At 45.9% G+C, this 15676-nt stretch overlaps 2 protein-coding genes across 3 annotated transcripts; both read right to left on the reverse strand.

Moving 5' to 3' along the window:
- Positions 1 to 911: 911 nt before the first annotated feature.
- On the reverse strand, positions 912 to 6245 carry LOC123138325 (pentatricopeptide repeat-containing protein At1g73400, mitochondrial). 2 transcript variants are annotated; one of them, XR_006468980.1, is made up of 3 exons: positions 4390 to 6245; positions 2808 to 2898; positions 912 to 1726 (listed from the first exon to the last, which is right to left on the reverse strand). XR_006468980.1 is itself a non-coding variant. In XM_044558281.1 (2 exons), the coding sequence occupies exon 1, from the start codon at positions 6106 to 6108 to the stop codon at positions 4438 to 4440; it is 1671 nt and encodes a 556-aa protein (XP_044414216.1). In that variant the 5' UTR covers positions 6109 to 6245; the 3' UTR covers positions 912 to 1726; positions 4390 to 4437. The 2 variants fall into 2 exon arrangements, 1 of the variants encoding a protein (XP_044414216.1); XM_044558281.1 differs by lacking the exon at positions 2808 to 2898.
- A 7327-nt stretch (positions 6246 to 13572) lies between these two features.
- Positions 13573 to 15064, reverse strand: LOC123134561 (E3 ubiquitin-protein ligase ATL31-like). Its single transcript, XM_044553789.1, has one exon. It carries the CDS (start codon positions 14938 to 14940, stop codon positions 13732 to 13734), a length of 1209 nt encoding a protein of 402 aa, XP_044409724.1. The 5' UTR covers positions 14941 to 15064; the 3' UTR covers positions 13573 to 13731.
- Positions 15065 to 15676: the final 612 nt, after the last annotated feature.

Here is a 15676-nt window from a genome sequence, read left to right on the forward strand (position 1 = left end):
TGTTGCATGTGTAACGAAATGAGTGATGATTGTTTTTACTCTCAAGCACCATGAATATCTTTATTTTGAATATTCAAAAAATACATAAAAAAACAAAAAAGGTGGTTCTAGCCGGTACATGTTAGAATGACACAAAAAAGACAATATGCTGATCTAAAATAGTAACCACTAGTAGCCCTATTCACAATTATAGATCACCCTGTTTTGTTTCTCTACGCAAATTGCAAATAGAACTAATTTTCTTCACTCACCAATAGTGCATTCTGACATTTGCACACTTTTTTTTCTGCTTATAATTTTTTTTATTGTTTGAAGGGGAGCCTTGGCGCAGTGGTAAAGCTGCTGCCTTGTGACCATGAGGTCATGGGTTCAAGTCCTGAAAACAGCCTCTTACAGAAATGTAGGGAAAGGCTGCGTACTATAGACCCAAAGTGGTCGGACCATTCCCTGGACCCTGCGCAAGCGGGAGCTACATGCACCAGGTTGCCCTTTTTTTTTGAAAATATAGAGCTGCTCAGGAGGCAATATTTTATACTGCTTAGGAGGCAATATTTATTTATAAATTGTAGAAGATTTTCTTTTTAACCCATTTGATGAAAATTCAACTATTGACATCCTCACTTTAAATAACATGTATACTAAAAATGTGGTAACATCTTTCCATGGCCGGTGCAGAACTAAAAACAGTAAATGACTAATATAACATATATTGTTTCACTTGCATAAGTATATACATCAAAAGTTTATACGACAAACCACACGGTATGTGTGGTAAGCAACTTCATATTTGAAATCGAGCTATGATGCTTTAGGTCGTTAGAAGATAAAAATTAATCCAGAAAAAAGAAGTCTATACAACAAGATGTGAAGATGTGGTTGTAAACCATTAAAAACGATTAAAAAAACTTGTATATGAAATATTTTGCTGAATATAAACACGTTCATCAGATCCAATCTATGTTCTGACCGGCTCAAGTAGCTTTATGCTAATTTTAACTGAAAGGGGTTTCTTAAAAATGCTACAATTACAAGTATTGTGCTTGGGTCCAACAAGGACAGAGAAAAGGTCCCTAAAAAGGGTGAATTCCTAAGTAACAGCTGGTACCGTTCATCCAATTTCAGGAAATCACGGTACCCATCTCATCTTGTGGTTCCATGTCTCCACAATAATAGACCAGGGTTTCTTGGATGTTTTGTTTTTCTGTTAGTTGTATGTAAGGAACAGAATGGGCCTATGTTGAAATAACTGGCCTCAATTTGGGCGTGAGCCACACCCTTCTCGCCCTGCCCAAGGGTCGGCTCTGATGAGATGAAAACTTGATCTCAAGATAAAAAATAAAAAATGATGAGATGGAAACCGAAATCACTTGACAAAGGTTTCTTTTCCGTCAGAACCAGCCGTCTTTCTACCTCGGAACTCATGAAAACTTAGCATACCCACCTCGTTGGAGGACGGGCCATGGCATGGCATGGCACCACGAGTTCAGATAATTTGCTTGCACTGCAGCACGATGGTATCCCAGGCTCTCAGTCCCAAAATTTCTTCTGCGTCATTATATTCCAGGTTCTCAACATGCAGCTATTCCATGCTATGCGCCTATGCTGTCCTGCGCCTAGCTGACTAGTAGTTGCTCACAGGTCACACAGCACAGTTGGTATGGGGCTAGGAAGCCAAGCCCGGCCACGAAATTTTGCCCACTCTGTTCTTAACAACACTGGCTGCCACCTGTAACAGTCAAACATCACATAGCCGTTAGTAAAAGCTTGACCAAGTCCTTGTTCATACTCCCTGTCCCAAACTAAATGTCTCGAGCTTAGTACAACTTTGTACTAAAGGTAGTACAAACTTGAGACACTTATTTTGGGACGGAGGGAGTAGAAGATATGAGCTCAATGTAAACATGGATCAACTGGGGGGTATTCAGCAACGCTGCCGCTCTTTTCCAAAAGCAATGCAGCTGAAGAGATGGTATAACCCGCTCCAGTACAGAGTTAGAGCTAGTCAATCTACAGTAATATATTGATCGGTATAGCAAAAAAGTGCAGCACACTGACAAACAGCAAGATCAAAACCTGATCTATCCTTCAGCTGGCTCCAGCCATCAAAGCTTGGTAATATAAGACTTCAGAAAAAAGGGCATATCCCAGTTAGTAACGATTTCAGCTACACTGAAGTGCTATGTGTGACGCATTTTCGTTGTCAGTCAATTTGTTTACTCTAGCATGTGATAGTTAATCCATTACCCGGTGTTCCTAGTTTAATATCATCTGATCAGCAAACTAGCTACGGTTAGCAGGACAGTTTTTTCAGAGGTGGACAGCTTTGAATAGCAGCCAAGCAATCACATTTGTTCAGTATCGCCATAGTGTATACAAGCATATCTGCTCATTGGTGTTTCTTGTTTTTTGTAGCGTACCAATAACGCAGGAAGGAATGCAGATGTTCTGTGGAAAATAAGTGCATCTGGCATTCACCTCTTCTTTTTTAAACCGGAACCCCCCTCATTTCTGTTCTAATAACTGGATGAGTAAGATTCTGCTTGAAATAAGTCTGCTAGTAACATGTTCCCAGACAAGCTGAGCTCTCGAGACTCCAGAGTATCTGAAATTGATTTTGGTTGTCACGTGGAGACAAGAAAAGTTGTGTCGAATTGCATGCTTAATGACAGGAAATTCAGTCTTGGGCCTTTGTGGTTCATTTGAGAGAGCGGCAAAAAAAGAAGATGAAAAAGGTTCCACAATAGAACTAAGGAAAAAGCTTCATGGGGTGTGCATATGATGTATAAAGCAAATGAAAACATACTCACATTGCCTGTTTCCTTGGCAAAGTACTTCGGTTCATACGCTGCTTCCACTGCATATTGCTCCGACAAAATGTGCACACTTGTATCAACCACCCTGTAAAAAAGAAAATATGTATGTTTTATAGATAACTTGGCTTAAATCCAATCAGAAAGTAAAGGCCAAAGAACTGCAAGTTACGTCCTTGGTTAGTCTAATCGATGAACTTGTCGTGTCATCACCAGAATGAACATAAATATCTCACAGAAGCACATATACCACCAATAATTGCGTTTTGGAACAAAAAAAACCAGACACCATTACTGAAACTAGTTACTGCCTTTACTACTTTTTTGAACTAGATCAACACTGCTACGATTCAAGTTCTCATCTCCCTACTGCTTACAGTCAGGATGGCGATGATTGGCTACAGTTAGTTATATCTGCTCAAACCTGCTACAACTAGCCATCTTGTCCTGCATTTTCTCTGCCCTCAAGTATGCAAGTTTTCAATAATTGGTATTTCTTTAACTTTCGGTGAGAGTTAGCATATTATCGTTAATCAATACAGTATATCCTTGTGATTTCTGTAATAGAAGAAAAGGACATCACTTATTTGCCTGAAGAGACCAAAAATATGTGTGGAACGGGAAAACCAACAAAGGGCAAATTGGTTTAGGCAGTAGACTGGTTTAGCTGGCTACTTTCATAACACAAACAATAGGTTTTACACTAAGTTTGCATTAAGCCAATTCATCTTGGTCAAGTAAAAGGAAAACTCAGAGCTTTACAACAGAAAGTGTTTAAAACAGAAGCAATCAAGTAAGGGATTTTCATATTTCAGTAGGTAAAATAATAAATTGGTCCAGGTTCCAGAGTATTTACATCATAGCTTGTTTAAATTAAAATAGCGGAAAGTCTTAGTATATCTTTATTGCCACGTAGGTTTCTCTGCATTTCTTTCAGGCAGTGAACTGGTTTTTGGAGTGGGGTAAGGTAGGACTGCAAACCAAGCTATACCAGCAAATGCAGGTATGATATAAGGATAAAACTAAAGTCGATTGAAACACACTGGTTTATCGTTTATATTGATCCATCTACTGTACTGTTGCATAGGTTAAATTGAATTTATCTCAGGCAGCAAACTGATTTTTAGAGAAGGGGTGGGCAGCCGACAAGTGCTACTCCCTCCGATCCATATTACTTGCTTAGATTTGTCTAGATACGGATATATCTAACACACAAGTAATACGGACCGGAGGGAGTAAGATATATGAGGGAAATTCCATTGAAACAATATACAAAACGCAAGTGTTAGCCACCAAAAACGTGATTGCCTACCACAGTATTGTAGCAACCATTTTGATTCTAAAGTTTAAGTTTGAAATATTGCAATACAACTACACATTAGAGTACATTGTGTCGCTGTTAGCTGCCCTTTGGTAAAACGATGTCCATGTGATTAGCATCCATATGTAACTTAGGCCCTCCTTGCTCAGGGAAAAGTAGGCAAAATAAGTACTGATGACCAAAACTGTACAGAATGCAGCACGTCTAATACGGCTACTAATAGTTGGCACTTGCCAGTAAAACCAGGGAAGTGGTTACCTCATGTACGCTCTTGACTATTCGTGCTAACAATAAATCTTGCAGAACTCATCTCCTTCTAATACCAATGCTCTTCTTCTTCTGTGTGATCGAAAAACGTCTTGACATTGCAACATTGTAAAATTTTCTCATATGCTCTGAAAGCCGATGTATTGCGCCAAGGTTGCCAACAGCTGACAATTGCAGCATGATAGAATCGAACTTCTTGTACGACAGTTTCATATCATGGTTTATTACTTCATCTAGAAGAGTGGTTGCATCTTCCGTTCTTCCACAATCAAACAGCCCATCAATCATTATTTCGTAGGTATCAACAGCACGTCGACATCCTCTCTTGTCCATTTCAGTCCAAATATTGAGTGCCCTGTGTGGCTCTCTCATCTCAAAAAACATCACCATCAGCATATTGTAAGTATGAACACTGGGCTCACAGTGTGCTTCTATCATCCTCTCGGCGAGTTTGAGCGCATCATCAGCCTTCTGAAGACGACAAAGTACCTCAAGAAAGCAATTGTAAGTGACAATGTCAGGAGGAAACCCAGCCTTCCCCATCTCCTCCAAAATGCAGTAGGCAGCATCGAGTCTATCCACCAAGCACATGCCTTCAATCAAATCTTTAAAGGTTGATACATCAGGCATGCAGCCTCGTTTAATCATATCTGAAATCAGCTCAAAGCACTCATCCATCCGATCAGCTTTGGCTAGCGCAACAATCATAATAGCATATACCTTAGCAGTGGGAGAGGATATCTTCGATCCCTCGGTCCTCATGAACTCAAACAACTCTCTTGCCTCCGAGATCAAACCAGCGCTGCAGAACGAGTCAATAGCAGCAATGTACGTGAAGTTCTCTGGGGTGTGCTTCATCTCAACCATTTCCTCGAGCACCTTCATGGCCTTCTTGGGGTCCCTGGCGCGGCACCACCCAAAGAAGAGGATGCTGTAGGTCTCGGCATTTCCTTGCAGCTTCTTCTTCACGCGACCAAACACCGTCTCCGCCTCCCTGACCATCCCGCACTTGCAAAACGCGTCCAGGAGGATGTTGAGCGCGTCGGTCTCCGGCGGCGTGCGCATCCGCACCCGCCGCTTCTTCGCCAGCTTCCTAAGGTTGGTGAGGTGCTTCTCGGTGTAGGCGCGCAGGATGCCCAGCAGGTCCTCGACCGGCACCGACCTCGTGCCGTGGCGCTTCATGTGGTCGAGCACGTCGCAGAGGACGCCGAACTGGCGGGACTTGTACCGCGTCCCGGAGAGGATGTCGATCATGTCGTTGTACGTGCGGTGCTCGTGCTCGTAGTTGTCCTGCTGGGACGCCCAGGCGAAGAAGCGGAAGGCCAGCTTCTCCTCGTAGCGCAGGCGGTGCATCACGTCGGCCACGAGCGGGGTGGTCAGCTCGGCGCCCAGCGCGTCGAGGGCGGCCTCCGTGCCCTCGTTGGAGCCCTCCTCTGTCTCTGTCACCGCGTGGTAGATCCTGTCGGACAGAGACGCGACGTGCTCCTCCTGGAGGTTGGTGGGGAGGAGGACGTGCCCGGAGGAGAACCGTCGCGCCGGGAGGTCCGGGAGATGGCGCCGCGGTGGCGGGGGCGGGGGCAGGGCCTGAGCGCGGTTTGAAGGTGGGGAGGATGCGCGCGAGTAGTATGCGGCGGCGGGGGAGGACAAGGGCGCCGCGGCGAGAAGGCAGCGGAGGTGGCGGAGCCGGAGGGGGAGGTTGGGGGATATCATGTGGCTTGGGAACGCGAGGCAACGGGGGATGAGGGATTCGGAGACTGAAACGGACACGGCGGCCGGCGGCCGGCGGCGCGGAGGGTGCTTGTTTCTACGGTGGGTTCTGAGAAGAGGGAAGGGGATTGCAGGGCCTAACACTGTGGCCCAGACAGACTATCTAGGCTAAGCGGGCCGAAGGTAATGGAAATGGACTCATTACACACAGTTTTCCATCTTCACATAAAAAATACACTCATTTTTCCTTAAATCTTTTATTAAAATTAATAAAAATAAACATTAAAACTTATGTAAGGTATTGTCGTCCGATTCTCTTTCATACGTTTCCCCTCCCTCTCGCGTTTTTTATTTTTTTCTCCATTTTTTTGTCAATTTTCCCTAAGAACCACCTCAATTGATCCACTTTTTATTACCTTATCAAATAAAATGTAATTCAATAAGTGCTTAATTACTTAAATAAATGTTAGAATATACTTTTATAAAATCATATTAATATGAGCAGGTAAATTACGGGCTAACCTACTAGATATTTATGCCTTGTTGCAACACACATGCAATTATATAGTTCCTCAAAACAAGTATGGACACGCTACATTTTTTATGATTATTTATCTAGTCTAGAAGAAAAGTGACAGAACCAACGCAAACAAGTATAGCTTGTTGGCTGGGGCAACCACCTCCTTGTGTCAGTGACTTAGTCGCTGAGGATTATAACTCTGTCATTTTGGAATAATAAACCCTATGATTCTCCGCAAAAAAAATATTGATGTGCTTACGTGAACTATATTAGCAAAACAATAAAGAAAAACAACTGACATGATGTCCTACACGCCCCATTTAGTTCTCCTAATTTATGATTCATGTGTGGGGTCAACCAAGTTTTACAACGTGTTCACAATCACGGCCACACGAGTTGCTTCATGTGGTTGTCGTCAACACATCACATTTCCATTCTTGTCCCCATCCTTCTCCGCAGGGCCTTCCATGGGCCTATGCGGGTTGTGCAACCGCACAGGGCCCCCAAATTCCAGGCCCTCCAGTTTTGGGTCCAATGTCTATTTTTGTTTTGGGTCCTTTTTTCACAGCTAGTCGCTTGCTCCCCAAATCGGGCCTGCTCCTAAATCTCCCGAAACGAGCCTTTCCCAAGTCCCGATCTACAGTCTGCCAATCCATCGATCTTTCCTGAGACGAATTGGCGAACGGTAATGCTACACCTACGTAGCAGAAGTTACGTACTTTACGTGATTAGCAACGTGGATAATCATCATTGGGGAAGAGGGAGGATGAGGCTCCACCCCCCTGAAATCAGGGGGGCTGAGAAGGATTTAGGAAGGTTACGTAGAAATATTTTGTAGCTTTACGTGGGTATAGGATTATTGATTGGCGAAAGTGTGGCGGAGACGAACTGACGGGAGTGCGGCATACGTAGGTCAGGGATGTTGTCTCTCTTTTGAATGCTTCATTTCATGCCTGGAGACACAATGCATAGCCCTTCTTGTATGAAGAACTGATTCCATGATTCCGCTAGCTGCCGGATGCTCAGAAAGTTGCAGCAAATCCCAATGCACAAGTAGAAGCAGTAGATGGCCGATCTGTCCATCAGGTGCACTTGAATTAAATCCCTATTTAATATACTACTTTGTAGTGTTGAATAATTATATCAGTGAGTCTATTCTGTGCATATGCATCAGTTCATCAATCAAATTTTTAGTGAAGATATATAGTAGGTTAGTGAGAAGATGTCTTAAGCTTTGCTCTAGCCTACAACATGATTGTAGCTAACACCCTCTTTAGAAAGAGAGATTCACATCTGGTGACTTTTAGTAGTGGCCAACACTCTAGCCAGATTGATTTCATCCTCTCGAGAAGAGAAGATAGGCGTGCGTGCCTAGACTGTAAGGTGATACCTGGGGAGAGTGTTGTACCCCAGCATAAGCTGGTGGTTGCTGACTTCCGCTTTCGGATTCGTGTCCAGCGGGATAAGCGTGCCAAGGTCGCTAGAACGAAGTGGTGGAAGCTCAAGGGGGAGGTAGCTCAGGTGTTCAAGGAGAGGGTATTTAAGGAGGGCCCTTGGGAGGAAGGAGGGGATGCGGACAATGTGTGGATGAAGATGGCGACTTGCATTCGTAAGGTGGCCTCGGAGGAGTTTGGAGTGTCCAGGGGAAGGAGAAGCGAAGATAAGGATACCTGGTGGTGGAATGATGATGTCCAGAAGGCGCTTAAAGAGAAGAAAGATTGCTTCAGACGCCTATACCTGGATAGGAGTGCAGACAACATAGAGAAGTACAAGATGGCGAAGAAGGCCGCAAAGCAAGCTGTTGGTGAAGCAAGGGGTCGGGCATATGAGGACCTCTACCAATGGTTAGGCACGAAGGAAGGTGAAAGGGACATCTATAAGATGGCTAAGATCCGGGAGAGGAAGACGAGGGATATTGGCCAAGTCAAATGCATCAAGGACGGAGCAGGCCAACTCTTGGTGAAGGACGAAGAGATTAAGCATAGATGGCGGGAGTACTTCGACAAGCTGTTCAATGGGGAGAATGAGAGTTCTACCATTGAACTGAATGACTCCTTTGATGAGACCAGCATGCGTTTTGTGCGGCGCATCCAGGAGTCTGAGGTGAAGGAGGCTTTAAAAAGGATGAAAGGAGGCAAGGCGATGGGCCCTGATTGTATCCCCATTGAGGTGTGGAAAGGTCTCGGGGACATAGCGATAGTATGGCTAACCAAGCTTTTCAACCTCATTTTTCGGGCAAACAAGATGCCAGAAGAATGGATACGGAGTATATTAGTACCAATCTTCAAGAACAAGGGGGATGTTCAGAGTTGTACTAATTACCGTGGAATTAAGCTGATGAGCCATACAATGAAGCTATGGGAGAGAGTCATTGAGCACCGCTTAAGAAGAATGACAAGCGTGACCAAAAATCAGTTTGGTTTCATGCCTGGGAGGTCGACCATGGAAGCCATTTTCTTGGTACGACAACTTATGGAGAGATATAGGGAGCATAAGAAGGACTTGCATATGGTGTTCATTGACTTGGAGAAGGCCTATGATAAGATACCGCGGAATGTCATGTGGTGGGCCTTGGAGAAACACAAAGTCCCAGCAAAGTACATTACCCTCATCAAGGACATGTATAATAATGTTGTGACAAGTGTTCGAACAAGTGATGTCGACACCGATGACTTCCCGATTAAGATAGGACTGCATCAGGGGTCAGCTTTGAGCACTTATCTTTTTGCATTGGTGATGGATGAGGTCACAAGGGGTATACAAGGAGATATCCCATGGCGTATGCTCTTTGCGGATGATGTGGTGCTAGTTGACGATAGTCAGATGGGGGTAAATAGGAAGTTAGAGTTATGGAGACAAACCTTGGAATCGAAAGGGTTTAGGCTTAGTAGAACTAAAAACGAGTACATGATGTGCGGTTTTAGTACTACTAGTTGTGAGGAGGAGGAGGTTAGCCTTGATGGTCAGGTGGTACCTCGGAAGGACACCTTTCGGTATTTGGGGTCAATATTGCAGGAGGATGGGGGTATTGATGAAGATGTGAACCATCGAATCAAAGCCGGATGGATGAAGTGGCACCAAGCTTCTGGCATTCTCTGTGACAAGAGAGTGCCACAAAAGCTAAAAGGCAAGTTCTACAGGACGGCGGTTCGACCCGCAATGTTGTATGGCGAGGAGTGTTGGCCGACTAAAAGGGGACATGTTCAACAGTTAGGTGTGGCGGAGATGCGTATGCTGAGATGGATGTGTGGCCACACGAGGAAGGATCGAGTCCGGAATGATGATATACGAGATAGAGTTGGGGTAGCACCAATTGAGGAGAAGCTTGTCCAACATCGTTTGAGATGGTTTGGGCATATTCAGCGCAGGCCTCCAGAAGCTCCAGTGCATAGCGGACGGCTAAAGCGTGCGGAGAATGTCAAGAGAGGGCGGGGTCGACCGATTTTGACATGGGAGGAGTCCGTTAAGAGAGACCTGAAGGATTGGAGTATCGACAAAGAGCTAGCTATGGACAGGGGTGCGTGGAAGCTTGCTATCCATGTGCCAGAGCCATGAGTTGGTTGCGAGATCTTATGGGTTTCACCTCTAGCCTACTCCAACTTGTTTGGGACTAAAGGCTTTGTTGTTGTTGTTTATATATAGTAGGTTAGTTGATCAAGTTGATACACACCAAGATATCCAAGACAGTTGCTCCTTTAAAATCTAGTTTTAGTCTTTTTTTTGTTATATTATCTTGACAAGCCTAAAATTTATGCAATGTTTGAATTAATTAGAATTTATTTTATTAAAAAATTGTGTATTATAGAAACTTTAGGGCCATAATTTGCATTTCGCACCGAGGCCCCAAATTTCTAGAGACATCCCTGCTTCTCTGAGTTTAGAAAATATAAGTTGTTGATACCCGCGAGGGTGGTGGGTTTGCCATCAGTGGTGGAGCTTCCTAGGGCCAAAGAGGGCCATGGCCACCCTACTCTGAAAATGATTTAGGATCTTCTTAATTTTCAAGCTTAAATATAAAATATTACTCTTGGCCTCTCGACTATGTTTTGGCCCTCTCAACATTCTCCATCAAGTTCCACCACTTTTGTCGAATGATGTTCATCATAGAAAACGAGGTTAGTGACTACAATACGTATCTTACACACCCACGTTATTGTTCAGTAACTTGCGCCTAATTTTTTTTAACATTACGGGGAGGGGCTGAAATGTTATACTCAAAAGTCACTACCGTTAACTTTTGTTGCGGTGCTCGTATTTGCTTCCTCTCCTTTGTTATCAGATTAGCATATAATATACATGTGCTTTCTATTTGTTCGTTGGCTAACTATAGTGATATGATTTCTTCTGCTAGGCCATTCATGTATGTGGGATGATGAGATTGACGTGTCTTCGTGTTGCATGCATTTCAATGTTAGTTCAAGTGTAGTTTTAGTGATATCGCATGTGTGAAAAACATATAATGTCATGTGTTGGATACAGATTAGTAGCAGTATATATGTTTGTTTACTCCTAACTCAGGTGCAGTTTAGTGATAGCCCATATGTACTCCTAACTCAGGCCATGGAGTAGTTTTAATGTTAGCGTGGAGATAGTTTCAACATAGTTGTAGTTTGCCCAGATGTAATTTTAGCGGTTGCCCATGTGTAGTTTTAGCGCTTACATGTGTAGTTTAGTTACATCACATAGGTCTAGAGTAGGGTTCCAGATTGGTTTACTCTTTTTTCCAAGTATTTTCTCCTTGTTTTCATGGATAGCACAATAGAACTTGGCACTCCATGGCCTGTCATTGTACACATGGGCATAAACTCCGAGCCTATCAATGATGTGTGCAGATGGTCTTTTCTACAGCACCAGACTACTTTAGGAGTACGACACACATCCCATTCAGTTACATGCTCAGCCAAGACCTAGAGGTCACTGCTTTATTCCTATTCACCATTTAGTCTTGATGAAGTTCTTTTCACGAGAAGAAGGACCAAAGTGTTATGTGGTGTTGCACCAATTTCAACCATTTGGTCTAGTGTATGTATTGTAGCACATGCAGTTTCTTCCGTCATCATTTCAAAACCAACTTCACCTTTCAGTGGACAGTTAAGATCAATCCACCATATGCTATATTGAAATCCATAACATACAAAGCCAGGACAAGTCGACAACACAAAACAAATATATATTAATCATGTCAAAATTAGTCATTAACACATTAAATTTGCATGGCTCCGTGATGTTCTTGGTTTTCATTTATTTACATAAAAGGAAGTCGCAACATCCAGAAACATCAAACCATCTTCATGCGGTAAATTATTTCCAGGGGGTCATAAGTGAAGTCGTTAGAACTACAAAAAGTCATCATTGAAGGAAGCAACTGCAATTTCTCATTGGATCTTTTTGTGGTGGGTATAAGTCCTTGTCGGAAAACAGATTTTCTATGTGTTTTCTAGACGTTGGTTCGCAATATCACATGTTTGTACGGAGGATGTTAATCTGGACACAAACATGATCAATTGTACACCCAACTTTTTCCCCATTCATGTAAGTAATTCAAAAGACAAACTAGGACATGGATTAAAAAGCAACAACAATCGTTGAAAATTTTGCATTCACATGATATACATGTTGTTTTGGGAAGTCTTGCACCAAAGGGGTCATTCTTTCCATTTATTTCTAGTGACACCGCAAGGAGCCACATATATGTATCTTACATGTATAAGGTGCAGTAATTATCAAGTTATTTATCGACGAGGGTCAAGGGAGGAATTCGGCACTGCTTGCTCTTAACAAGGATATGGATGGGATTTTGCTGTGATGGTTGGGATGTCTTTATAGTTTGTTGCTACGAGAAGGACAAGCTACATGAGATGGATGACCCGCGAGCACCTAGAACATGTACCTGATTCGGCCAGGAGCAAGGGGCGCCATGGGCTTCCATTTTTAGAAGTTATGGCATTGGTTGCCTTTCCAAATTGGATAAAGAGAGGATAAATGTGAGATGGTGTCGGGATGAGCATTCTGTACCACTTTCAAGCTTCTAGCCACAATATAGCTAGTCGTGTCTTTTAGTTATACAAAACCCTAGATTTGTCACCTACTATCGACCAAGAAAGTCTGGCCCAACAAACTCTCGTTATCTACTGATACTGAAAGAAAATTTATGTGTCGATGAGGTCAACAGTAGAGATGATAAAGGGCAAAATGTCGCCGGTTGATGTTGGGACGATGATGCCTACAGAAGTACCGTGGTTGACCAGTCCGTGGCCTGCTCCGGCGATTGACAAGGTTGCATTGTCGGTGGATGGCCCCTATTGCCTGGATGATGGTCTTGCCTCAACTGGAATGAATTTACGCCGTCATGGCGGTAGTGTTTTGTTTGCAGCCTATAAATTCACCTTTGACTGCAATGATGCACTAGAGGCGGAGCTACATGCGTTGATACAAGGGATGGCCTTGAGAATCCAACACTCGAAGGGGAGTATCATTGTCCAATCAGATTACTCTAAAGCCTTGTCATGTCTTTATGATAATAGGCTTCCAGGTCGGCATATGGTGTCTAAGTTGCAGAGATCACGGAACACATGCTAGTTCGGAAGTTTATTTCTCAGAAACTTTTGAGGAAACATAACAGAGTAGCAGATCGTTTGGCTTTATATAGTCTTAGTGAACGGGCCATAGCTGTGTGGCTTGGTGAAGGACCCTCCTTATATAGAGCAACTACCGTTACTTGATTGTAACTCTATCATTATGGAATAAACTCCCTTTTCCTCGCAAAAGAAGTTCAAAACCCTAGTATGTACTTTAATTTCCATGTGGATTGAGGGTGTATCCGGTCCCTTTTTTTAGAACCAGGGTGTATCCGGTCCCAATTCGTTAGTAAAACACAAGTTCAGTCTTTATGGAATTTTCAAACAAAAAAAGATGACTAGATATGGAAATTAAATAAGGCTGACGCAGAAAAAAAATCAGGCGCCTCAACAGGGCATCTTGACCATTCTGCATGCGGCGATTACAGTCTCTTTCTTGGATTAATATTACAGACAGGTTCCCCGCATGCGTGGAAGAACACAGCTTCTAGTAGATTCAGAAGTCCTGTTTCTTTTCTACGTTCGAACCTACCGGCTAGCTGCCTTGTCCTTGTCCACATCGACCGCCACAGAGCCGACCTTGGCACCGGACACGCCGCCGCCCACAGCAGAACCTTCGACGAAATCGACGGCGGCGACGCGCTTCCCTCTAATCCTCGTCGACGATGACGAGGACGCCTCCCCTCCCCCGGAGCTTTCCGTCCTCCTCGGCGTCGAGAAGAACCTTCCCGACAACGTCCTGGTGTACCTTAGGAACGATGGCCATCTGCCGGCTCTCTGTGCGCGACGATGCGAGCTCCGCTCCCCGGCAGCGGCGATCATCTCCCTGCGCACGTGCTCCGGCAGCCGCAGCGTGAACCGCTCCAGGTCGCGGTCGAGCCGGACTACGGCGAGGGAGTGGCCGGCGGAGTACGACCGGACAAGCTTCGCGGCCTTCGTCCCGGCCGGCCGCGACCCGGATCGCATCGCGCGCCGCTGGGTCCCTATCCGCTGCAGCTCAATCGCCTCCTTCCGGCGCTGCTCGGCCTCCTCCTCTGTCACCACGTCGATGACCACGGCCGGTGGCCGCGAGCCCTCTGCCTGGTGGTGCCGCACCACGGCTATTTCGCTGGAGGTGCTGTTGGCTTCCGGCGCCGGGGGGGTACTCGCCTCGTCGTCGCTGCCGCCGTCCTTGCTAGGGTCCAGGTTGCGGCGGCAGACCGGGCAGGTCACGTGGCTGGCGAGCCACACGCCGATGCATTCCGGGTGGAAGGCGTGGCTGCACTTGGGCAGCAGCCGGAGCCTGTCCTCGTCCTCGAACTCGCTGAGGCACACCGCGCACTCGAGCGGGGGCGCCGCCTTCTTCCCCACGCGCAGTGCCTTGGCCTCCGCGTACCGCATGGTGGGGAACGCCTCGACCACCTCGGCGGCGAGCCCGCGCGTCGCCGCCCGCCGCTGCTGCCGCCTGGCGATGAAGCTCGAGAAGCCGGCGCCGGGGCCGGAGCCACGGGAGTCGTCCGGCCGCGGGGCGCGGGGGTACGAGTAGCCGGTGCAGTGGCGGAGGTAGATGATGGAAGCGAGGATGAAGAAGAACACCGCGACGACGGCGGCCAGGAGCACGATCATGGTCGTGCTGATGCGCATATCCTGGTCGGCCACATCGTTGTCGTAGCCCCCCTGCCCCGGCTCCGCCGGCTGCGCGCTGCCGGCCGACGCGAGCGCGCACACCAAGAGCGCGGCGAGCAGCGCGTGTTCCATGTTTCGGGAGCGCGCGCCGGGGGTGATGTGGGCCGGCTCGTCGTTGTTAGCTCGCCGCGCCTAACTGGGAACCTAGCGAGCTGACTGGCTGCGGATGGTCTGCGCATGCAGTGTCCGTCGACTGTTGCGTTGGGGCTATATAGAGGCAGAGGAGCCCGCGCGCGCGTTGAAGAAAATTGCACCGTGTTGAGCTCGTCTGCGTGTGGAGAGCCAGGTAGGCGCGTCTGTGCATGCGAGTTGAGCTTGCGGCCGAGGACGTCGCCGTCGCGTGGGCCGCGCCGGGTCTGGCGGGAGGAAGAGGAGAGCCGCGGGCCAGATGCGAGTTATCTGGCACTTTGACTGTCGACCATCCAGGTGTCCTTAGGAGGAGCACGCTGGCAGTATGGTGTGGACTTTTGGACTCCTCTGAGCGCTACGTATGTGTCAGATCAAGTGGTCGACCAACGGCAGTAGTGTTTGTATCGTATCACATCAACGGTTATAACAGCTGTTCCCTACGTAGTAGCATGCCCGGTACGTGCGTGAGAGATTTTTTCTAGAAAGGTGTGGGTAGATCTCAAGTGACAAAACATATATAAAAAAGAGTCCCTAAAAAACATATAGAAAAGAAGATCTAACGGATATATATATTTTTTGAAAGAAAAGGTGGCAAAGTGCCAACCTTATATTTCAAAACAGGCAAGGCCTGATGAAGTGACAAGTACAAAGCATGGCTTGGCCATTGCAGGAAGGTGCA

This window comes from Triticum aestivum, chromosome 6B, assembly GCF_018294505.1.
Source record: "Triticum aestivum cultivar Chinese Spring chromosome 6B, IWGSC CS RefSeq v2.1, whole genome shotgun sequence".
Classification (NCBI taxonomy): domain Eukaryota; kingdom Viridiplantae; phylum Streptophyta; class Magnoliopsida; order Poales; family Poaceae; genus Triticum; species Triticum aestivum.